The sequence below is a fragment of the Salmo salar genome, chromosome ssa01 (assembly GCF_905237065.1).
Source record: "Salmo salar chromosome ssa01, Ssal_v3.1, whole genome shotgun sequence".
NCBI lineage: Eukaryota > Metazoa > Chordata > Actinopteri > Salmoniformes > Salmonidae > Salmo > Salmo salar.
The window spans coordinates 45,168,940-45,195,522 of record NC_059442.1 but is presented as its reverse complement, the minus strand read 5'-3'; the positions used below and the strand labels follow the sequence as shown (position 1 = coordinate 45,195,522).

Genomic DNA, 26,583 nt, shown 5'->3' with positions numbered 1-26,583 from the left:
CAAAACAGATGACATGGCATATCGCTGCAGAATGCTGTGGTAGCCAGGCAGGTTAAGTGTGCCTTGAATTCTAAATAAATCACTGACAGTGTCACCAGCAAAGCACCGTCACACCACCACCTCCATGCTTCACAGTGGGAACCACATATGCAGAGATCATCCGTTCACCTACTCTGCGTCTCACAAAGACACGGCAGACCCAGCATCTCAGACATACCATAAACGTCGTTTTTAAAACTGTGTCAATCACTCAATATTGAGAGTTTAAATAACTTTTTATACATTTTGAAATGTTGCACAATCAGAATGCATTTTTCCTCCATCTAAATAGAGTGCACAGGGAAGGGGAGTGCGAGTAGCTTGCTCATCAGCGCAGCCAGCTCTGGCGAAACGGGCACTGTCATGGGCAGAGCAGGCACTGTCATGGCAGGAATCAATGCACTTTAATTTAGCTGTACTGTTTGACCATGGTGACCATTGTCAATTGTGGCTTTAGCCGGCCAAAAAATATGACGTTTTGAGTGAGTTGACCAGCTAGAATTTGAGACTCGCACAGACGCGAGTCTGTGAATTGCACAGCCAAGTCAAAGGGTTGCAAAATGCGACTAAATGGTCCCAGTCTGGAACCCTGGTGTAAGCTCATACTACACTGTGTTCAGAAAGTATTCACACCCCTGGACTTTTTCCACATTTTGTTGTTTTACAGCCTGAATTTAAGAGATTTTGTGTCACTGCCTACACACAATACCCCATAATTGTGTTTTTAGAAATGTTTCCCGATTTATAAAAATAAATAAAAAATGTCTAAAGCTGAGTTGTCTCTACATATTCAACCTCTTTGTTATGGCAAGCTTAAATCATTTCAAGAGTAAAAATGTGCTTAACAAGTCACATAATTAATAGCATGGACTCACTGTGTGCAATAATAGTGTTAAACATGATTTTTTAATAACTACTTCATCTCTGTACCCTACATATACAATTATCTGAAAGGGCCCTCAGTTGAGCTGGGAATTTCAAACACGGATTCAACCACAAAGACCAGGAAGGTTATCCAGTCCTTGTAAAGAAGGGCACCTATTGGTAGATGGGTAAGCATTTAAAAAAAGCAGACTTTGAATATCCCTTTGAGCATGGTGAAGTTCTTAATTACACTTTGGATGGCGTGTCAATACACCCAGTCACTACAAAGACACAGGCATCCTTCCTAACTCAGTTGACAGAGAGGAAGGAAACCGCTCAGGGATTTCACCATGAGGCCAATGGTGACTTTAAAACACTTTAAAGGCTATGATAGGAGAACTGAGGATGGGAGGGTTAGGGTTAGGATGGGGTAACTCCACAATACTAACCTAATTGAGAGTGAAAAGAAGGAAGCATGTACAGAATAAAAATGTTCCCAAAAAAATGCATCCGGTTTGCAACAAGGCACTAAAGTAATACTTCAAAAATATTTGTCCTGAATACAAAGTGTTACGTTTGAGGCATATCCAATACAACACTCGCAATGATCAACAACCAATTTCACAGAGCTTGAAGACTTTTGAATAGAATAATGGGCAAATGTTGCACATTCCAGGTGTGGAACGCTCTTCGAGACTTACCCAGAAAGACTCACAGCTGTAATCACTGCTGAAGGTGCTTGTACTAAGTATTGACTCGGGTGTGTGAATACCTATGTAAATTTGATATTTCTGTTTCATTTTCAATAAATTAGGATACATTTCTAAAAACATGTTTTTACTTCGTCATTATGGATTATTGTGTGTAGATGGGTGAGATTTGTATTTATTTAATCCATTTGAATTTAGGCTTTAACTCAACAAAATGTGGAATAAGTCACAGTATTCTTCTACCCAGAGCAAATGATGTACTTACGTTTTTTTGTGTGTCTAGTCGCTGGCAAGCTGAGACGACGGGGAGGAGTCACGCCATGCCGCACATCAAGACCTACATGAGAGCTTCGCCAGACTTCACACAACTAGCCTGGTTCCTTGTCACAAGGTTAGAGGCCTGCTTTTGTATGTGTATGTGAAAAGTCTCGAGTCCACAATATGACTTCAAACTCAAGACAGGCAGTTGCCTAGGAACACCCCTTACCAGCTGAACGGGGAACAATTTGTGTCTTAGAGTCACAGAGCAATTGTTTAACCAGACACACACACACACTCTTTAAACGGATGCCCAATTAAGAGCATTGTTTCCCCAAAAGGCTGTTGGTGTTTTGATGTTTTGGGGATGACCCTGATGATTTCACCATGAAAAGGCAGGAAAAACCTTGAAGGAAAATGGCTAACATCAACACCTCATCATGGTTGTTGATTTCTTTTACTTCATGATCAGCACCACCACTCGCTCACTCTGTTTTTATTCGTCATTTATTTATGATCACACCGCTCTGATCCTTCTCCTGAAAAACTCCTCTCCCTCTCAGATCTGCCGATAGAGTCTAGCAGTCTAGAGAGGAGTGGTCTGTTTATGTACTCTGCTATCTGCACTTATCTCCCCATGTACTGATGGCACCATTACAAACAAGCCTGTATATTTACCCATCATATTCTGTCTGTGATACCTTATCGCTATAGGCCGTAGTTCCCTGTCATTTTAGACCTGGTGGCCTAGCAGCTAAATGGTAACCTTACTCGGTGATTCCTCACAAAACTAGAACAAAAATGACAATGATTTGGGGGATTTTCACAACATTTAATCCATAGAAGGGTTATTTGGGGGAAGGATTATTGACATATATTTGACATTTGTATCTTAAAGCATAATTGAGAAATAATTATTTGAAGTTGTAACCTTTTTGACCGTACCCAGGCCTCCTTTAAGACTCCACATTGTTTCATCTGTAGGTGCAAAAATGTGCCATGACGCTTTACCGCTTCCTCTTTAATGCGACTAGTATTTTGATTTCAATGACAATTTACTTTAAAAAAATTATATTGAAAAATATAAACATGAATATAGAAAATATACCATAAGCGCAAGAAGCATGAATGCTCTGACTTCTGCGGAGGCAGCATCGCAGTAAATGCCGTACGGCCATGCGGAGCATGCAAATCACCATCCGAGGGTGACCATTTTCACATTCACTCTGTTAGTAATTCTTACAAATTGGATCATAACTCTAAAAGTAGCAGAGATCCCACTCTGGATCTTTGATATATGCACATAGAGTATATTATGTTCAACAAAATGTTGACAAATTAGCCAAATCAAAAAAATGATATTTTCAATATTTCTGTTTATATTGTTCAATATTTATAACTTCATGTAAGAAAATTATGTTAATCTAAATACTACTGATAGCAAGTAGTGAAGCTTAATGTTACACCCATTTTTGCTTTGTGGGACGTTTCACGAAATAGGTACAAATTATGCACCAATATTGAAATTTAAAAGCTTGTTATATTAAATGAAGTGGACTTTAATATAAAACACATGGAGAATTCAATAAATCAATTTTTTCCCCCCCACAAACTTAATCCATAAATGTATCAAGTTTCACCATCATTGTAAAGGCATTGTTATTTTGCTGCTTTGACAGTCATTTCTGAAGGTTTTTATTGATATTTTTCTGATTAGTAAAGCATTTACGTCTGTCCCTCATTTTAAGGCCAACCCTGTTATGCAAACAATTTATCCATTATAATAATGAACCATTCAGTTAAATGATTCACAGCCGATGACGACATTTGGGTCATCTGAACAGCATGGTGGGAAAGGATGTAACTTCTCTCTATTTGGTCTATTTATAATTGTTTTATCATCTTTGGCTGAGGTGGTTGAGCTTAACACGTCAACCCTGTTCGCTCAATTAATGTTAGGATAACTTTAGTTTGATTACACTTTCATTATGTGTGGACCATATGTATATTTACTATTTTTATGAACACCATGCGGTCGCATGCTATTCAGCATATGAGGACTAATGGCCGAGCTTCACCTAAAACCTCAACCCTGTTATCGTCAGCCCTGTCAGTTTGACACAAGGGATACTTGATCAATGAGAAAATGTTGGAATTATCTCAAACATGATTTTAAATAATATACTAAACAAAAATATAAACGCAACATGCAAAAATTTCAACTATTTTACTGAGTTACAGTTTCATGATTTAACTACTCATGGTGTGATTGTGATAACATATAGAAACTCAAGTCCTTTTGTCCACCCGACCTAGAATACCTCACAATCAAATGCCAACCATATTACCTCCCAAGAGAATTCTCTTCGGTTATAGTCACAGTCGTGTATATTCCCCCTCAAGCCGATACCACGACGGCCCTCAAAGAACTACATTGGACTTCATGCTAACTGGAAACCACAGGTTATTGTGGCATTTATTGTAGCTGGGTATTTTAACAAGGCAAATCTGAGAAAAACGCTACCGAAGTTCTACCAACACATTGACTGTAGTACTCGCGCTGGGAAAACATTGGATCACTGCTACTCAACTTTTCAAAATGCATATAAGGCCCTCCCTTCGGCAAATCTGATTACGACTCCATTTTGCTCCTCCGTTCCTATTGGCAGAAACTCAAACAGAAAGCACCTGTGCTAAGGTCTATTCCACACTGGTCTGACCAATCGGAATCCATGCTTCAAGATTGTTTTGATCACGTGGACTGGGATATGTTTCGGAAAGCCTCTGAGAATAACCGGCGAATACACAGATACAGGGACTGAGTTCATCAGACACGAGACGTATGTGGCAGGTTCTACAGACAATCATGGACTACAAAGGGAAAACCAGCCACGTTGTGGACACCGAAGTCTTGCTTCCGGACAAGCTAAACACCTTCGCCCACTTTGCGGATAACACAGTGCCACCGACGCCCAGACTGCATCCCTAGCCGCGTCCTCAGATGATGAACAGACAAGCTGGCTGGAATGTTTATGGACATATTCAATCTCTCCCTATCCAAGTCTGCTGTCCCCACTTGCTTCAAGATGTCCACCATTGTTCCTGTACCCAAGAAAGCAAAGGTAACTGAACTAAATGACTATCACCCCGTAGCACTCACTTCTGTCATCATGAAGTGCTTTGAGAGGCTAGTTAAGGATCATATCACCTCTACCTGACCTGACACCCTAGACCCACTTCAATTTGCTTACCGCCGCAATATAGCCACAGACGATGCAATACTGCACACCGCCCTATCTGGACAAGAAGTATATGTAAGAATGTTGTTCATTGACTATAGCTCAATATTCATTACCATAGTACCCTCCAAGCTCATCATTAAACGTGGGGCCCTGGGTCTGAACCCCACCCTGTGCAACTGGGTCCTGGACCTTCTGACAGGCTCCCCCCTGGTTGTGAAGGTAGGAAACAACACCTCCACTTCGCTGACCCTCAACACAGGGGCCCCACAAGGGTGCGTGCTCAGCCCCCTCCTGTACTCCCTGTTCACCCATGACTGCGTGGCCACGCACGCCTCCAACTCAATCAAGTTTGCAGACGGCACAACAGTAGTAGGTCTGATTTACCAACAATGACGATACAGCCCACAGGGAGGAGGTGAGGGCCCTGGGAGAATTACCTCTCTCTCTCTCAAAGTCGTCAAAACGAGAGCTCATCGTGGACTTCAGGAAACCGCAGAGGGAGCAGGCCCCTATCCTCATCGACGGGGCCGCAGTGGAGGAGGTGGAAAGCTTCAAGTTCTTCTGCGTACACGTCAATGATCCCACCCACACAGTGTGCTGAAGAAGTGCAACAGCGGCTTCCACCCGGTTAGGTAACCCTGCACCTTAGAGGCTGCTGCCGTATATACATAGACCTGTAATCACTGGCCACTTTTAATAATGTAACACTAGTCACTTTAATAATGTTTACATACTGTTTTACTCATCTCATATTTATATACTGTATTCTAGTAAATGCCACTCCAACATTGCTAATATTTATATATGATATATTTTTTAATTCCATTATTTTACTTTTAGATTAGTGTATATTGTTGTGAACTGTTAGATACTACTGCACTGTTGGAGCTAGGAACACAAGCTTTTCGCTACACCCGCAATAACATATGCTAAATATGTGTATGTGACCAATAAAATGTGATTTGATATAAGGAAATCAGTCAATTGAAATAAATAATTAGGCCCTAATCTATGGATTTCACATGACTGGGCAGGGGCACAGCCGTGGGTGGGCCTGGGAGGGCATAGGCCCATCCACTTGGGAGACTGGCCAACCCACTGGGGAGCAAGGCCCAGCCAATCAGAATTAGTTTTTTTCCCACCAAAGGGATTTATTGCAGACTGAAATACTCCTCAGTTTCATCAGCTGTCCGGGTGACTGGTCTCAGACGATCCCGCAGGTGAAGAGGCCGGAAGTGGAGGTCCTGGGCTGGTGTGGTTACAGGTGGTCTGCGGTTGTGTGGCTAGTTAGACGTACTGCCAAATTCTCTAAAACAGCGTTGGAGAGGCGGCTTATAGTAAAGAAATTAACATTTAAATTCTCTGGCAACAGCTCTGATGGACATTCCTGCGGTCAGCATGCCAATCTGTGACATTGTGTTGTGTGACAAAACTGCGTGTTTTAGAGTGGCCTTTTATTGTCCCGGCACAAGGTGCACCTGTGTAATGATCATGCTGTTTAATCAGTTTCTTGATGTGCTACACCTGTCAGGTGGATGGATTATCTTGGCAATTGACAAATGCTCACTAACAGGGATGTAAACAAATTTGTGCACAACATTTGAGAGAAATATATTTTTTGTGCATGTGGACAATGTCTGTGATCTTTTATTCAAGTTCATGAAACATGGGACCAACTCTTTTGTTCAGTATAGTTAGGCAGTTACATACGTGTTTGTAACAGGGTTTACAGACAGTGTGGTGCAGAAAAAATGCTCTTAGTTCATAGGATTTTAATGCTTGAGGTGCGAATTTTTTTTTTCTCCATAGGCTAAACATATCCTCCATGCAATTGAATGTTGAAATAAAATACATTTAAAAGTTAATTTCTTAAAAGTTTGCATGTCCAAAAAGTCCCCATTTCGTGGAATGACCCACGTAGCACCTTACAGATGAAACATGGAGTCCTAACGGAGGCCTGGGTACGGCCAAAATGTAAGTAGTCTATGCTTTAAGATGGGGCGGCAGGTAGCCTAGTGGTTAGAGCGTTGGGCCAATAACCGAAGGTTGCTGGATCGAATTCCCGAGCTGACAAGGTAAAAATCTGTCGTTCTGCCCCTGAACAAGGCAGTTAACCCACTGTTCCTCGGTAGGCCGTCATTGTAAATAAAAATGTGTTCTTAACTGACTTGCCTAGTTAAATAAAGGTTACATTTAAATAAAGGTTACATTTAAAAAGATACCAATGTCAAGTATACATAAACAATCATACCTCCTTCGGCCTCTTCTATGGATTAAATGTCGTGGAAATAAAAGAAATCATGGTATTTATTTGATCAAAACATTTTGGGGTGACTAACTTATTTAGTTTTTCCTTTTTGTTTGTATTTTGTTTTCAATTAAGGAAGGTTACAGGGACAAAGAACTATCAAAGAAATGCATACAAAGATTTCTCCCCCTCAGTCCCCAACCCTCCACCCGCATCCTCCCTTCCTACCCGGAAACCATGTTTCCCACCCATGCAATATTCTTCCCATATTCTGTTCCAGTTAAAGCTGCAATATGTAACTTTTTGGGGCGACTCGATCAAATTCACCTAAAAAAAGTGGGTTATAGATCTGTCATTCTCATTTAAAGCAAGTCCGAGAATGGGTACATATGTTCTATGTGCGCTGTGTCTGTGCTTCCCGTTCTTAAATTTAGTTTTTGCGTCTTACTTTCGGTTTTGTACACCAGCTTGAAACAGCTGAAAATACAATTTTTGGTTATTGAAAATATATTTCACAGCTGTTTAGAGGGTACAATGATTATCTACCCTTGTTTTGTCACATAAACTGAACTATTAGAATTTTAGCATCCAGGAAATGGCGGTGCAATTTCTGAATATTGCACCTTTTTAAAAGGCTTGTTGAGATTCTCTTAGATCTGTGGACCATACTTTAATGGCTAGCTCAGAATATGAGCTTTCTAAAAGTTGTATATACAGTGCATTCGGAAAGTATTCAGACCCCTTGACTTTTTCCACATTTTGTTACATTACAGCCTTATTCTAAAATTGATTAAATCATTTTTTCCCTCATCAATCTACACACGGTACCATCTCCGCACCATTGCACCAATCAGGCCTTTACGGTGGAGTGGCCAGACGGAATCCACTCCTCAGTAAATGGCACATGACAGCACGCTTGGAGTTTGCCAAAAGGCACCTAAAGACTCTCAGAACATGAGAAACATGATTCTCTGGTCAGATGAAACCAAGATTGAACTCCTTGGCCTGAATGCCAAGCGTCATATCTGGAGGAAACCTTGCACCATCCCTACAATGAAGCATGGTGGTGGCAGCATCATGCTGCGAGGATGTTTTTCAGCGGCAGAGACTGGGAGACTAGTCAGGATCGAGGGAAAGATGACCGGAGCAAAATACAGAGATCTTTGATGAAAACCTGCCCCAGGTTTATAACAGATTAAATAAATGAAGTAAAGTATGATGGGGGAGAATGGGATGAGCAATGCATAATTCTGTAATCACCAATTGTGAATGAAGAACAGGGCTGACCATTCTATGGGATTGGTATATTCTAATTATGTTTTGAAATTGTATGTACTCTATATCAGTCCACCGAATCCAAGCAGTTTTATCAGTCTACTCTGGCCTACTTGGAGTACACTAAGAGCGTGTGTAATTTAAAATGGCAAGAAGACCAAGACGAATGGATGTACATGCTGCTACAAGATCTGAATGAAAATGACTCGGAGGGTGGGGAAGAAATAAATCATGACATCTCTGATTATTCTTCTGATTCTGAGCCTCAGCATGAACCTACATCTCCGAGGCCTAAGTGCAAAAAAAGCCAGAATGTTGCGCACTGAGCAGGTGCCTAAGACTGGAGAGAGGAAGGGATGGCACCGTTTAACAAGCCGGTGACAATGCTATGGGCCAATTATCAGCACAACATGTCACCACAGAGAGCAGGCACAACATCTCAAACAAAAAACATCAGCAATGCACTCACCAGCTTTCGTTGTTTTTGTGACACGGACAGGCTACGGCATTTAGGGACTGTACTGTGGCTAAGGCGCACACGGAGCAAGGAGACACTGCCTAGGGGTCTGTCTGTTGATGACCTGGAAGCGTTCATTTCAATCCTCTATGTCCGTGTAGCATTTGGTGAAAAGAGCGTGTATATGGAGAGCTCTGGTAAGACGTGTGGGATACTTTTCTTTGGAGAAACCATGTCCCGGGATCGCTTAAGAGAGATCATGCCTTACCTCCATTTTGATGACAAAGGAACAGACATTTGCCATGGTTTCCGACATAAATAATTGACTGTTTTTGACTGCTTATATTCATTATAATGCCATTATTGTTTTTGTGCTGATTTTCACGATCAAACACACTTGGCACCTATAATTATGTTTAGGCTACTGATGTGTTCATCATTTGACTGCGCGTCTTCCTGACCATGCGTCTTGGTGGTTGGGGTATTTTTTTTAAATTTGTAGTTTATAGAAAGCTCTTACCCTGTTCCAACACGTTTCAAAGCTGGAACAAAGGCACTCCACAAATAAAGTTTCTCTCTCTCACTCACTCACTCACTCACTCACTCACTCACACAGTAACAAACTAATGAAAATGCTACTTAGACCTTCGTAAACACAACCAAATTATTATTTTTGCCATAGCATATATGAAATCTATTAATTACACTGTTAGAATGTTGCAGTCAAAATGACTGCTCATTAGCTTGAAGGGGGCGTCCCTTGAGGCCCAGCGGTTTTAGTGTTAAAAAAGGGATAGATCAGTCAAGACCACCTCTTCCCATAGCAATAGGAGACACCATATTTCTGTCTCTACTCAGCCAGGGGGAGGAAGAATCATGTCTAAACCAATTTAAGATTGAATGCAAGTGCCTGGAATTAAAATGTAAAGTTTGGTACGTATAGTCATCCTACATCTTTACCTCTGCAAGTTTAATTTTGTCCAGGCTTGTTTACCTTGCCATATATATTTTTAAAATGCACTATGGATTTTATCCCAGTAGCCAGAAGGGGGAGATGAGGGGAAGCATTGAACTACAAAAATTAAACCGTGGCAATATATTAATTTTGACAATAGATATATTCTGCCGGTTAAAGCAACTAGTATATTAGTCCATCTACTGAGGTAGGATTTAATTTATTTGAGTGTTCCGTTTAAAGTTTCTGGCAATGGTTTTATCTAAGGAAGGAAATATATCTACTCCCAAATATTTAAAATGTTTTATAACTTGAGATGGAGCTGAATTTGTCTATGATCTAAGCTTTTGGGAGGGATTGAGATACATTGTCTAGATAAAGTAAGTTATCGTCGGCGTATAATGAGATGACGTGATACGTAGAATTGAGAGATATTGGTGTAATTTCTTCCGATTTGTTAAATTGCCTGGGCCAGGGGCTCCACAGACACACAAAAAATAGTAGAGGTGAGATGGGATCACCTTACCTGCTGCTTCCCATTATTATGCTATGTGTGTGTTTATGCCCTTTGACTTGATAGTATGGGCAGTTCAGTCTCTGTCTGTGTGCATGCATGTTTGATTTACAACAATGGAAGGTTTGGCAGTGCTCTTCAGAGTAAACGCTAGAAGGCATTTAGTGGCTCAGCTCCATTCATAGTCTCTTCACTATGATGATCTCTTCAGTCTGCAGGGAGGGAGTGAAATGAGAGGCAGATGTGAGTCTCAGACAGATGGGGACACAGTGTATTCAGACCCCTTGACTTTTTCCACATCTTGTTTACAATACAGCCTCATTCTAAAATTGATTTATACACGATGCCCCATAATGACAAAGCAAAAACAGGTTTTTATTTTATTTAGCAAATTTATCAAATAAACTGAAATATCACATTTCATAAGTATTCAGACCCTTGACTCAGTACTTTGCTGAAGCACATTTTGCAGCGATTACAGCCTCGTCTTCTTGGGTATGATGCTTACACACCTGTATTTGGGGAGTTTCTCCCATTCTTCTCTGCAAATCCTCTTAAGCTTTGTCAGGTTGGATGGGGTGCGTCCCTGCACAGCTATTTTCAGGTCTCTCCAGAGATGTTTGATCGGGTTCAATTCTGGGCTCTGGCTAGGCCACTCAAGGACATTCAGAGACTTGTTTCGAAGCCTCTCCTACGTTGTCTTGGCTGTGTGCTTAGGGTTGGTTGTCCTGTTGGAAGGTGAACCTTCCAGCTCCTAAGCGCTCTGGAGCAGGTTTTCATCAAGGATCTGTCTGTACTTTGCTCTGTTCAGCTTTCCCTCGATCCTGACTAGTCTCCCAGTCTCTCCCACTGAAAAAAAAAAACATCTCCACAGCATGATGTTGTCACCACCATGCTTCACCGTAGGGATGGTGCCAGGTTTCCTCCTGACGTGACGCTTGGAATTCAGGCCAAGGAGTTCAATCTTGGTTTCATCAGACCAGAGAATCTTGTTTCTCATGGTCTGAGACTCCTTTAGGTGCCTTTTGGCAAACTCCAAGCGGACTGTCGTGCTTTTTACTGTGGAGTGGCTTCTGTCTGGTCACTCTTCCATAAAGGCCTGATTGGTGGAGTGCTGCAGAGATGGTTGATCTTCTGGAAGGTTCTCCATCTCCACAGAGGAACTCTGGAGCTCTGTCAGAGTGATCATCGGGTTCTTGGTTACCTTCCTGACCAAGGCCCTTATCCACCGATTTCTCAGTTTGGCCTGGACGGCCAGCTCTAGGAAGAGTCTTGGTGGTTCCAAACATCTTCCATTTAAGAATGATGGTACCCTTCCCAAGATCTGTGCTTAATCAGAGAAGTTTGTACGGGATCTCTCTTCATGCTCATTCCACGTGGACTCATGTCGCACTCCTGGGAGAAATGGCATGAGAGAAAAGGTAGTTGATAGCTTCGACTGGATGCTGTGTACAGGTTGCTGGCTTGGACTCTGTTCTCACGGTAGAAGTGGTGAAGGACCACAGTGAACGCCATTGTCGCCATTACTTCACCCGGTTAGAGGGGGTGAGGCTCACACTGTTCTTGGTTTGAATTATCCCTTCCATGCATTAAATACCATCTGTGGTCACCTTCGCCATAACCTTGAGAGAAGACAGGCCAGAATAACAATTTTAGTAAACTTCTTCACAATTATCAGTGTTTGCATATTACATTTTAAATGTAACTCAATGTCACTAGCCTTTCTAGTGAGGGTGATCACCAGAAAGTCAGAACAGAGGTCAGAGGTCATTCAACCTCATTAAGTGAGTGTTGCTTTCCCTTTTCTTTCCCTGTACCTCAGACATTATTTAGACATTTCTTATCAAGAGAATTCACGTGTGCAACCAAATCTCGGACAATAGATACTTCAGAATTGTTTTATTTGTGTGCCTTTTAAGGGGCATCCTTTCTAACCTGTGAAAAATCCACTAAAACCCAAAATAGAAAGACCCCACACAACAAATAAAACACAGTATTAACACCACTAACAACTATTCAATAACAGGTGGGTTGTGTGTGGCTGCTGGAGTGTGTAGGGTAAAAACAAACAAAATGGCCAGGCCTTATTTAATTTGGGAGCTCCCTTAACAGCGGGATCCGGGTAACTTTATGCTGTATAGTACACAATCTCAATAACTTCTCTCCTAAGGCCCCTGCCTCAGGAAGCCTTTCAAAGGGAGAGATGCACAATCATTGGTAAACATGTATAAAAAAAATATATATTTAGTAGCGGACATTCCACCAGTCCTGGAAGAAAGAAATTAAGCACTTAGTTTTCACTATGTTACATTTTAATCGGTCCTAAATATTCTTAATCGAGTTTACTGCTCTTTGGTAGGAAGTCTTGATTTAATCATGCATATACAGAATCATACTTCAGACAGAATCAGATGATAGTGTCCTGTTAAGCGGCATAGACACCTAGTCTTCTCACCATACGATTAGTGAATAGCCTTCTCACCTTCGATGGGTAACTTTTTATTGTTCAGTTTTATTAATCATTTTTTATAGCGATTCATTTAAATTGATTTACACAAACATAACATTTTCCATCACAATAGACAGGTGTGTGCCTTTCCAAATCATGTTCAATCAATTGAATTTATAACAGGTGGACTCCAAGTTATAGAAACATCTCTAGGATGATCAATGGAAACGGGATACATTTGAGCTCAATTTCGAGTCTCATAGCAAAGGGTCTGAATACTTATGTAAATAAGGTATTTTAGATTTTATTTTTTTATATACTTTTGTAAAAATGTCTAAACCTGTTTTCACTTTGTCATTATGGGGTATTGTGTGTAGATTGAGGAATTATTTTATTTCATCCATTTTAGAATAAATGTATAATGTAACAAAATGCGGAAAAAGTCAAGGGGTCTGAATACTTTCTGAATGCACTGTACACCGCTGTCAATAAAGCCTATGGAGGCTCTTTTCTTTATGATCTGATGTGGGTGTTGCAATTTAATAACATATTATCATGTATTATTCAAAGTCCCTAGAACAACAGTGATACTGTATCTTCTTAACCGCAGAAAGTGTGACCAGATGAACTTTGTCATTTCTGACAAAAATACTATTCATCTGAGTTGAGTACAGTTCTACAGTAGATTTGGGTCAAGACTTTGCTTTGGTGACGTAATCGCAACAGGGTTTCCCATTAAGGGGACATTTTACTTCTGGTGTCAATTAGCCAATGTGTTGTATGTGAAGATGAGACATGATAACCTTTCAATATGCCGGGACGACGTCAACTAATCATTTTGTGTGATGTGGGGGGAAAATGCATGTATGTAGTAGTCGTTGTCATATTTTCCAATCTACTTTCAATATTATGTACGCGTGTCCTGTATTGTGTGTGTGTGTGTTCTCTTGTCCCCAGTGCTAACTTGTCCAAAGCAGCGTGGGGGGCTCTGGAGAAGAACAAAACGCAGGTGATGGTTCGGTCATACGAACTGGGAGTCCTCTATGTGCCCTCTGCCTTCGTAAGTGACACGCACTCGCACACACACATTGATGTCCAAGGGAGATGTGCTTTCGAGTCATGCGCATGGATCATAAATTAGAATACTAGACACTAGGGCTCAGTAAACGTACTCCTTTTATGTACATGTAATAATGAATGTCTCTCCACTATCCTCCATATGTAGACAGAGAGAGAGGGCTTTCAACACACACACACATACAGTGTAATTTGTCCCTTTCCTTAGAATTACCTCAACAGTTGCTAAGCAACATGATGGTTGTGGTGGTGACACTTGGTTAGAGGGCCAGAGCTTCAACATTGACCTGACCAGAACAAAGCGTCTAGCCCCCACTATTAAAGAAGACTTCCTGGTTTTCCCCTAGAAAGAAATGAAAGCATTTATGAAAGAATATAGCTAGTCATCACAACTTTCTGACATTCAGGGACGCCATTGAGAGTAACACTTCAGACCTCAGATGTGCCTCGAGTAGGGACAGTCGCACAAAGACTTCTTGCTTGAAAAGACAAGTCTTTGTGTATTTTTCTGTTTAAAAGAACGAGGTCCATTTAATAAGACGCCAGGCAGGTTAGTGTAACCATGACCTTGTGTGTTGTGAATAGCAGACATCCTTTACTTGGAGCTGTGTTCTCTTTATTTTTTCTCCGTTGGTCTTTGTGACTGTAATCTGTTTCTCTTTCTCCCGGTGAGGTCGTTCTGTTCTCTGGGACAAAAGCCGACTGTCCCTGTTCTTGATTTGATGTAGCATCAGTACAGCACAACTTGTGGGTTTGAGGGTGTCTGACAGTGTCAGTCTGTCTGCCTGTTTGTCTTCATGGATGGACAGACGGACAGAATGGAGAGAGCTCTTTTCTTTTTTTATGGGGTAGATCAGCTTTAATATTGCAGCTAGATTGTAGCTTCCATCAATGTTATTGTCTGCAGTTTGCGCTGCTCTGTGAAGGGAGTAGTACACAGCGTTGTATGAGATCTTCAGTTTCTTGGCAATTTCTCACATGGAATAGCCTTCAATTCTCAGAAATGTCTTGGTTTCTGGCCATTTTGAGCCTGTAATCGAACCCACAAATGCTGATGCTCCAGATACTCGACTAGTCTAAAGAAGGACAGTTTTATTGCTTCTTTAATCAGCACAACAGTTTTCAGCTGTGCTAACATAATTGCAAAAGGGTTTTCTAATGATCAATTAGCCTTTTAAAATGATAAACTTGGATTAGCTAACACAACGTGCCATTGGAACACAGGAGTGATGGTTGCTGATAATGGGCCTCTGTACGTCTGTAGATATTCCATTAAAAATCAGCGGTTTCCAGCTACAATAGTCATTTACAACATGAACAATGTCTACACTGTATTTCTCATCTATTTTATTTTAATGGACAAAAAATTAGCTTTTCTTTAAAAAACCAGGACATTCCTAAGTGACCCCAAACCTTTGAATGGTAGTGTGTGTATATAAACTCAGCAAAAAAAGAAATGTCCTCTCACTGTCAACTGTGTTTATTTTCAGCAAACTTAACATCTGTAAATATTTGTATGAACATAAGATTCAACAACTGAGATGTAAACTGAACAAGTTCCACAGACATGTGACTAACAGAAATGGAATAATGTGTCCCTGAACAAAGGGCGGGGGGGGGGGTCAAAATCAAAAGTAACAGTCAGTATCTGGTGTGGCCACCAGCTGCATTAAGTACTGCAGTGCATCTCCTCCTCATCGACTGCACCAGATTTGCCAGTTCTTGCTGTGAGATGTTACCCCACTCTTCCACCAAGTTCCCGGACATTTCTGGGGGGGAATGGCCCTAGCCTTCACCCTCCGATCCAACAGGTCCCAGATGTGCTCAATGGGATTGAGATCCGGGCTCTTCGCTGGCCATGGCAGACCACTGACATTCCTGTCTTGCAGTAAATCACGCACAGAACGAGCAGTATGGCTGGTGGCATTGTCATGCTGGAGGGTCATGTCAGGATGAGCCTGCAGGAAGGGTACCACATGAGGGATGAGGATGTCTTCCCTGTAACGCACAGCATTGAGATTGCCTGCAATGACGACACGCTCAGTCCGATGATGCTGTGACACACTGCCCCAGACCATGACGGACGTTGTTGCCAGTGATGTCTGGTGAGGACCTGCCTTACAGGCCTACAAGTCCTCAGTCCAGCCTCACTCAGCCTATTGCGGACAGTCTGAGGACTGATGGAGGGATTGTGCGTTCCTGGTGTAACTCGGGCAGTTTTCATCCTGTACCTGTCCCGCAGGTGTGATGTTCGTATGTAACGATCCTGTGCAGGTGTTGTTACACGTGGTCTGCCACTGCGAGGACTATCAGCTGTCCATCCTGTCTCCCTGTAGCGCTGTCTTAGGCGTCTCACAGTACGGACATTGCAATTTATTGCTCTGGCCACATCTGCAGTCCTCATGCCTCCTTGCAGCATGCCTAAGGCACGTTCAGACACAGTATATTTTATGTTGGTTATCTTGTTGTTAGTAGTCCCACCATTCAGCTCCTTTCAACCACTCCCATCTACTTCTTCGGGGATTGGTGTCCCTTCCACTGGACGGTTGAGCTAATGTAGGCTAATGCATTAGCATAAGGTTGTAAGTAACAAGAAAGGACATAGACACATATGATATTGACAGAAAGCTTAAATTCTTGTTAATCTAACTGCACTGTCCAATTTACAGTAGATATTACAGTGAAATAATACCATGCTATTGTTTGAGGAGAGTGCACAGTTTTGAACATGAAAAGTTATTAATAAACAAATTAGGCACATTTGCATGCAATGGTTCATTGGATCAGTCAAACTTTGCACATACACTGCTGCCATCTAGTGGCCAAAATCTAAATTGCACATGGGCTGGAATAATACATTATGGCCTTTCCCTTGCATTTCACAGATGATGGTACAAAATAAAATGTATTTGTTTTTCTTTGTACTATCTTTTACCAGATCTAATGTGTTATATTCTCCTATATTCCTTTAACATTTCCACAAACTTCAATGTGTTTCCTTTCAAGTGGTACCAAGAATATGCATATTCTTGCTTCAGGACCTGAGCTACAGGCAGTTAGATTTGGGTATGACATTTTAGGGGAACTTTTTTTTTTTAAAGGGGCTAATTCTTAAGACGTTAACACCATCCATATTGGATTTATATTTGCCATATATTTTTCAACTGTGCTGTGATGCTTCACAAATGTTCTGAACCTTTCTATTCTCATAGTTTCTACAGATTGTAAATTAAAGAGACATTTTTGCATACATTATATTATTGATCGATTGACTGACTTTTCAGAAACCCAGTATTGCTATCTGCAGAGTTAGCTCCAGGTAAATGTTGCAATTCTTCAGCCATTCCTGGACTATGTGACCAAAAACAAGCTACATATGGACAGTACCAAAACAGATGATCTAATGACTCTGCCTCTTCACAGCAAAATCTTCAGAGATGGGAAGGTTGTATCCCCTATATATATATGGGGATACAATATTCTAATATTCTATTGGTTGCAAGAATTTTGTTTAATTTAAATTGAATCCGGCTTTGTTTTGAATTTCAATTCATAAACGTTGTGCCATGGAATCGGTACATCGCAAATATCTTCCAAACTATTTTGCAATCTATATGGCACAGCTGTCAATTTTTTGGTCCTTAAATGAAACTGGTATACATTTTTATTTATCACAATTTTCTTTAACAAATTTTGGTCTTTAATGCAAGCCCGACAGACAAGTTCCTTACTTGTTCCCCCTTCCACTTGCCTTTACCATTTGTGCGGTAAGTTTGTTGGTTGTAATTTGGGGTAGAGCAGACATTTCCATATATTTGTGTTAGCTGCATGTGTGACATTTTATTTAACTAGGCAAGTCAGTTAACTGCCTTGTTCAAGGGCAGAACAACAGATTTTTACCTTGTCAGCTTGGGGATTCGATCTGCGACCTTTCGGTTACTAGTCCAACGCTCTAACCACTAGGCTACCTGCCGCCCCTACATGACTCCACCAGTCCTACTTATATCATTTACAAATATTATACCTTTTTTTTTTTTTTTTTATGTTATCGAAAAATATATATTTTTTATCAATTAGTATATTTGAGTTTAACCACTATTTGTTGTATTATTTGTTCTGTCTTTTCAGGTGGATTAAACTGAAATTGCAACCAACTTTCTATGGCTTGTTTAAAAATATATATATTTTGGGGAGATTTTGTTTTCAAATAACGCGGTTGTAATCTGAATAAAGGGAAAAAGGCCATTCTTGAACATGGGGTGAGACATTCTTACTAATTTGCTAGAGAACCAGTTCGGATTTATGTATAACTTTTGTATGACTGTCGCCTTCAGTGAGAGGTCTAATGCTTTAGTATTTATTAATTTCTGCCCTCTGTCATATTCATTATATAAATAGGCCCTTTTCATTTTGTCTGGCTTGCCGTTCCAAATCAAAAATATTTTTTGCTTATATAATTTTTTTAAAACAGCTCGCTATAAGCAAATAGGTAAACTGTCATATGACTGAAGAGTTAATCAGGGTGATTTTTCCACAAATAGACAGGTATTTTCCTTTTCATGGTAGCAGCATCTTATATACTTTTGCCAACTTTCTATAAAAATGTATAGGAGTGTCGTTTCTTTGGCATCATTAAAACTGAAGAACTATTTATCAAAACTCTGTAATTATTATTATTATTACGCGATTAAACTGATTAACTAGGAAGTCGGGGCACCAAGGAAAATATTCAGATTACAAAGTTATAATTTTCCTAATATAACTTTCAGATATTTTAATATCTGATCAATTTGTCTTCTGATTAATGACGTAATCTTTACCTCATGTAAGTCTCATTCCAAACGTCGTAAATTGTTGGTTATCTGCACGAACCCAGTCTTCACTATGAGTCATCCATACATCAATTGTCTTAAAATCATTTATTTACTAACTAAGTAATTCACAGAAATGCGTAACAAACAGTAGATGTCGTTACAAAGAAATGATAGAGGAATGTGCCCTAGTGGGCTAAACCGGCATGGCGGCTTGTTAGACAAAAGGGGAGTGTGGGTCAGCTGAGAAGGCACTACAGAGTTGATAATTATAACAATTGAAATGCTAATCCTGTGCAAATGAGTGCTCACTCATTCGGGAACAATTGCAATCAATATATATATTTACGCTCAGTGTGTCGTCGGGATCTCTGTTGAAAGTTTGTTTCTGTTGGAGAGTCTGTCCGCCCTCTCTCTCTCTCTCTCTCTCTCTCTCTCTCTGTCGTGGTTAGAATGGATAGTTCAGAGTAACATTCATTCATGTCGTTATAGAATGGCGGTTGTCGGTCTTCGCGTTCAATGATACCGAATTCCTAGCTGCAGACTAGTAATTAATATCAAAGACTTGTTCTTATTCTGTCGGTATCGATAGTCTAAGTGTTTAACCACGTGGTATGGTTAAAAGTTAATCAAGAGAAATGCATGGTCTCCAACCTTTAGCCATCTCGTAATTGAGGTAAGCTCGGTCTGGTGATAGAAAACCAAGGTGGGGGTTTTATTCGGAAGAGCAGAAAAAGGCTGTCTCATGACGCTAGGTCCTGTCTGTGTCCCTGGGGGCGTGCCAAGGACTTAGTTAAGACTCCAAAGGGAATTGGAGTTTCCTTCATTAAACAGTCCAAAATCGCATTACACAATTTCACAAACAGTTCCCATCCTTATTCATTCATTTTATACAACCATTTAGATGTAAGTCTCATAGCTGAGGCTATTGTATAAACATGATTATGGTAATGTGGCGGTATTGTCTCTCATGAGTTTCACAAAATTCTACCAAACGGACCAGTTCGTAGCTGGACTCTTCACCGATCTTTTATACCTTCTCCAGAACCTGAATATCGTTCGGTTCTCCAGTTCTGTGAGGTGGAAGAACTCCTTTGTTCTCTCTATACTGGGGCCATGAGGAGAGGGTCTCCTCGTAGGAATTTACGACCGCTATTACAGAGCCTGGTGTCAGAAGTATAGAGGTCGGGGGATGGTGCTCGCAGTGTCCAAAGAGGGCAACGTCATGACAGGATCATTTCTTTCTTTCGGGATATGTATACCGAGTATGTCCACATCCCCGTCAGACCATTTTATTGGTAAACTACACGGTAATGTAAAATGTGTATTTTTTGTGATCCAATACGTAATATAGTAAGTACACTTCTCATAATTTGGTTTTAATCCAGAGAGGTTAGAAAAAGTATCTAGATCCTTAATAAGGCTGTGGGGGGATCGAAATTGTGGATTTTAAAGAAAACAATCATCAGCGTACAATGACACCTTTGTTTTTAAGCCCTGGATTTTGAATCCCTTAATATTATTGTTTGATCTGATTTTAATAGCTAACATTTCTATGGCAATAATAAATAGATATGCCAATAGTGGACAACCTTGTTTTACTCCTCTTGACAGTTTACAACTCTCTGAGAAGTAGCCATTATTGACTATTTTACACCTAGGGTGAGGTATACAGTGGGGGAAAAAAGTATTTGATCCCCTGCTGATTTTTTACGTTTGCCCACTTACAAAGAAATTATCAGTCTATAATTGTAATGGTAGGTTTATTTGAACAGTGAGAGACAGAATAACACCAAAAAAATCCAGAAAACGCATGTCAAAAATGTTATGAAATGATTGCATTTTAATGAGGGAAATAAGTATTTGACCCCTCTGCAAAACATGACTTAGTACTTGGTGGCAAAATCCTTGTTGGCAATCAGAGAGGTCAGACGTTTCTTGTCGTTGGCCACCAGGTTTGCACACATCTCAGGAGGGATTTTGTCCCACTCCTCTTTGCAGATATTCTCCAAGTCATTAAGGTTTCGAGGCTGACGTTTGGCAACTCGAACCTTCAGCTCCCTCCACAGATTTTCTATGGGATTAAGGTCTGGAGACTGGCTAGGCCACTCCAGGACCTTAATGTGCTTCTTCTTGAGCCACTCCTTTGTTGCCTTGGCTGTGTGTTTTGGGTCATTGTCATGCTGGAATACCCATTTTCAATTCCCTGGCTGAGGGAAGGAGGTTCTCACCCAAGATTTGACGGTACATGGCCCCGTCCATCGTTCCTTTGATGCGGTGAAGTTGTCCTGTCCCCTTAGCAGAAAAACACCCCCAAAGCCTAATGTTTCCACCTCCATGTTTGACGGTGGAGATGGTGTTCTTGGGGTCATAGGCAGCATTCCTCCTCCTCCAAACACTGCGAGTTGAGTTGATGTCAAAGAGCTCCATTTTGGTCTCATCTGACCACAACACTTTCACCAGTTGTCCTCTGAATCATTCAGATGTTCATTGGCAAACTTCAGGCGGGCATGTATATGTATTCTTGAGCAGGGGGACCTTGCGGGCGCTGCAGGATTTCAGTCCTTCACGGCGTAGTGTGTTACCAATTGTTTTCTTGGTGACTATGGTCCCAGCTGCCTTGAGATCATTGACAAGATCCTCCCGAGTAGTTCTGGGCTGATTCCTCACCGTTCTCATGATCATTGCAACTCCACGAGGTGAGATCTTGCATGGCGCCCCAGGCCGAGGGAGATTGACATTTCTTTGTGTTTCTTCCATTTGCGAATAATCGCACCAAATGTTGTCACCTTCTCACCAAGCTGCTTGGCGATGGTCTTGTAGCCCATTGCAGCCTTGTGTAGGTCTACAATCTTGTCCCTGACATCCTTGGAGAGCTCTTTGGTCTTGGCCATGGTGGAGAGTTTGGAATCTGATTGATTGATTGCTTCTGTGGACAGGTGTCTTTTTTACAGGTAACAAGCTGCGGTTAGGAGCACTCCCTTTAAGAGTGTGCTCCTAATCTCAGCTCGTTACCTGTATAAAAGACACCTGGGATCCAGAAATCTTTCTGATTGAGAGGGGGTCAAATACTTATTTCCCTCATTAAAATGCAAATCAATGAATAACATTTTTGACATGTGTTTTTCTGGATATTTTTGTTGTTATTCTGTCTCTCACTGTTCAAATAAACCTACCATTAAAATTATAGACTGATCCTTTCTTTGTCAGTGGGCAAACGTACAAAATCAGCAGGGGATCAAATACTTTTTTCCCCCACTGTACATGTATTTAACCCATTTTATAAGAGATTCTCCAAATTTGAAATATTTCAGGCTTTTATATACACTGCTCAAAAAAATAAAGGGAACACTAAAATAACACATCCTAGATCTGAATGAATGAAATAATCTTATTAAATACTTTTTTCTTTACGTAGTTGAATGTGCTGACAACAAAATCACACAAAAATAATAAATGGAAATCCAATTTATCAACCCATGGAGGTCGGGATTTGGAGTCACACTCAAAATTAAAGTGGAAAACCACACTACAGGCTGATCCAACTTTGATGTAATGTCCTTAAAACAAGTCAAAATGAGGCTCAGTAGTCTGTGTGGCCTCCACGTGCCTGTATGACCTCCCTACAACGCCTGGGCATGCTCCTGATGAGGTGGCGGATGGTCTCCTGAGGGATCTCCTCCCAGACCTGGACTAAAGCATCCACCAACTCCTGGACAGTGTGGTGCAACGTGGCGTTGGTGGATGGAGTGAGACATGATGTCCCAGATGTGCTCAATTGGATTCAGGTCTGGGGAACGGGCGGGCAAGTCCATAGCATCAATGCCTTCCTCTTGCAGGAACTGCTGACACACTCCAGCCACATGAGGTCTAGCATTGTCTTGCATTAGGAGGAACCCAGGGCCAACCGCACCAGCATATGGTCTCACAAGGGGTCTGAGGATCTCATCTCGGTACCTAATGGCAGTCAGGCTACATGGAAGGCTGTGTGGCCCCCCAAAGAAATGCCACCCCACACCATGACTGACCCACCGCCAAACCGGTCATGCTGGAGGATGTTGCAGGCAGCAGAACGTTCTCCACGGCGTCTCCAGACTCTGTCACGTCAGACGCTCAGTGTGAACCTGCTTCATCTGTGAAGAGCACAGGGCGCCAGTGGCGAATTTGCCAATCTTGGTGTTCTCTGGCAAATGCCAAACGTCCTGCACGGTGTTGGGCTGTAAGCACAACCCCCACCTGTCGACGTCGGGCCCTCATACCACCCTCATGGAGTCTGTTTCTAACCGTTTGAGCAGACACATGCACATTTGTGGCCTGCTGGAGGTCATTTGTAGGGCTCTGGCAGTGCTCCTCCTGCTCCTCCTTGCACAAAGGCGGAGGTAGCGGTCCTGCTGCTGGGTTGTTGCCCTCCTACGGCCTCCTCCACGTCTCCTGATGTACTGGCCTGTCTCCTGGTAGCGCCTCCATGCTCTGGACACTGCGCTGACAGACACAGCAAACCTTCTTGCCACAGCTCGCATTGATTTGCCAACCTGGATGAGCTGCACTACCTGAGCCACTTGTGTGGGTTGTAGACTCCGTCTCATGCTACCACTAGAGTGAAAGCACCGCCAGCATTCAAAAGTGACCAAAACATCAGCCAGGAAGCATAGGAACTGAGAAGTGGTCTGTGGTCACCACCTGCAGAACCACTCCTTTATTGGGGGTGTCTTGCTAATTGCCTATAATTTCCACCTGTTGTCTATTCCATTTGCACAACAGCATGTGAAATTTATTGTCAATCCGTGTTGCTTCCTAAGTGGACAGTTTGATTTCACAGAAGTGTGATTGACTTGGAGTTACATTGTGTTGTTTAAGTGTTCCCTTTATTTTTTTGAGCAGTGTATAAACTCCAGTCATACTTTATCAAAGGCCTTTTCAAAGTCAGCTATGAATACCAGGCCTGGTTTCCCAGATTTTTCATAGTGTTCTATTGTTTCCAGTACATATTATCTTGAATATATCATCCATGTAAAAAAAACCTGTCTGATTAGGATGAATATTATCCGACAATATTATATATATTTTTTTGCTATAATTTTTGCATCACAAAAGAGCCTCCAATTTTTTTTAAATGGACTGGATCTTTATATTTACCACTTGGAACCTGTTTCACTAATAATGAAATCAGACCTTGTTGAGTGTCCGATAATCTACCATTTATGTAGGAGTGGTTTAAACATGCTAATAACGGTATTCTGAGTATATCAAAAAAAGGTTGGTATACCATCCAGCCCTGGAGTTTTCCAGGACGTTAACATTTTTTTTATTTCACCTTTATTTAACCAGGTAGGCCAGTTGAGAACAAGTTCTCATTTACAACTGCGACCTGGCCAAGATAAAGCAAAGCAGCGCTACACAAACAACAGAGTTGTCTACTCTGTAATTTGGCCTTCACATGAGTCTTTCTGTACAGCTGTTAATTTTACATTATTGATAGGAAAAAAATCCATACAATTAGCTTGGGTTAGTGGAGACTGAAACGAAAACTAATGCTGAAGTGCTTTACTTCCTCTTTCAAAATATGGAATTTTTATAGAATTTTTTTAACCCCTTTTTTTAATCCCATTTCATGGTGTCCAATTGGTAGTTACAATCTTGTCTCAACGCTGCAACTCCTGTACGGACTCGGGAGAGGCGAAAGTCGAGAGCCATGCATCCTCCGAAACACAACCCAACCAAGCCGCACTGCTTCTTGACACAATGCCCACTTAACCCGGAAGCCAGCCGCACCATTGTGTCAGAGGAAACACTGTGCACAGGGCGACCGTGTCAGCGTGCACTGCGCCCGGCCCACCACAGGAGTCGCTAGTGCGAGATGGGACAAGGACATCCCTACCGGCCAAAACCTCCCCCTAACCTAGACGATGCTGGGCCAATTGTGCACCGCCCCATGGGTCTCCCGGTTGCGGCAGGCTGCGACAGAGCCTGGACTCGTACCCAGAATCTCTAGTGGCACTGCTAGCAAAATTGTGCTAGCCTTAGACCACTGTGTCACTCGGGAGGCCTAATATGGACTCTTTGGACCTAAATCTTTTCTTTATAGAGTGATGAACACAATTTTAAAAGTGTGATCAATCAATCAGTTTGACTAATTACATCCACTTCACGTTCTCTCATTTGACAGAAACCAATTGTTTTGCCATAAGTGACAGCTTTACCTTATTTAATTCTCATCTGCAGTGGACATGTATGCTCCCATCCACCCCTGCTGTCTGTAGCATCCATACTGCGTCCCCAATAACTTCAAGGGTAATTCTCCCCATCTCTGCCCTGTCCGAGGAGACTCCATGAGCATTTCTCAGCTTCACTGTACTTATGAGCCAATGAGGTGCTGCCTCATCTGCGAAATCACGTTGCCGTAGCAGCTGGAGGGAGCAGTGTTTAGCGTACAGATAAATGTCTTCGCGGGTAATTCACGCCAGGGTCTTATTTTTGTCTCTACTGGACCACGTTTAGACACTGACAGAAAGTTAGGCTACATTCTATTAGTGTTCATTATGTTCCCTTGTCTCCTTTCCTTCATGATATTTAATCTGTGCTAGCTTGATATGGGTCATGGGCCAGCAAAATTGTACAAATCAGTGGCTATGAAGCAAAGGAGATAGAAAAGCTAGGTCAACAAGTTTCCCTATGTGACAGGAGAGAGAGGTGTGCTCATTCCAATGATATTTAACTGTGCTTGATGATGATGGATTGGTCAGAATAGGGTTGCATCTAACTAGCTTTTCATTTCCTTTTTTTGTCCTTTCCTACCTATGTGTTGAAGTAAAGGTTAATCTTGTTAAGTACTAAATAATGATTTGGGGTCTGTATTTTTCTCCTCTCAGAGCATGAGTACCTTTCCCGTCCAGATGGATGTGTTTCCTGCCACCACGTCCTCTACCTCATTTCCTGTGCCCTTCGACCTGCCACCCAAACGCTACTCGAGTAAAGGTACTTATAATTCCTTTTTCCTCTACAACACACTGATCTGTGTGTGTGTGTGTGACTGTTAGGCTTGGCTGATCGACAGTATACCAAGGTATTTTTAAATACCCACGGTATGATTTTCAATACCGCAGCAAACCTTTTGAGATATTTGTAAAACTTTATGAGCTGGGGTGTCTGTCCTTGCAATTTGTTTACGTTCACATACTCTTGTTAGCATTGAGCTAGCGACTGCTATGGGAATTTGCTAGTACTTTGTTAGCATATATATATATATATATATATATATATATATATATATATATATATATATATATATATATATATTTATTTATTTATTTATTTATTTATTTATTTATTAAATGGAAATAAATGGTGCACTGCCAGTGATACCGTATACCCCATTATGGTACAGAAACGGTATGATGGTATGACCATATGGATACTGCTCAACCTTAATGCGTGTGACTGTGTGTCAATATCTGTGTGTGGGCCAATCTCTTAATGTACTTTTCTCTACGAGGACTTTTTATCAGCGAAAGTGGAGGTGTGCGAATCCTCTACTCTGAATCATTTGATAATAATTTCCTGGGGTTAGATCAGATCTGCTGCCTCAAACTGTCCCTAGCCAAATATTGATTGGCTAACATTTACAGTGGGAGCAGCGCATGAAATGCTAAGAGCAGAGAAGCCTGTAGAAGGTAAGTGTTGAGAC

At 41.4% G+C, this 26,583-nt stretch overlaps 1 protein-coding gene across 3 annotated transcripts in view; it reads left to right on the top strand.

Annotated features, from left to right (window-relative positions):
* Positions 1-26,583, top strand: part of tdp1 (tyrosyl-DNA phosphodiesterase 1) — an 81,335-nt gene that overhangs the window by 29,227 nt on the left and 25,525 nt on the right. For all 3 annotated transcript variants that reach the window (XM_014196409.2, XM_014196417.2, XM_045718414.1), the window contains exons 13-15: positions 1,897-2,004; positions 13,969-14,071; positions 25,769-25,874. In XM_014196409.2, the coding sequence (XP_014051884.2) occupies positions 1,897-2,004; positions 13,969-14,071; positions 25,769-25,874 (317 nt within the window). The remainder of the gene's footprint in view (positions 1-1,896; positions 2,005-13,968; positions 14,072-25,768; positions 25,875-26,583) is intronic.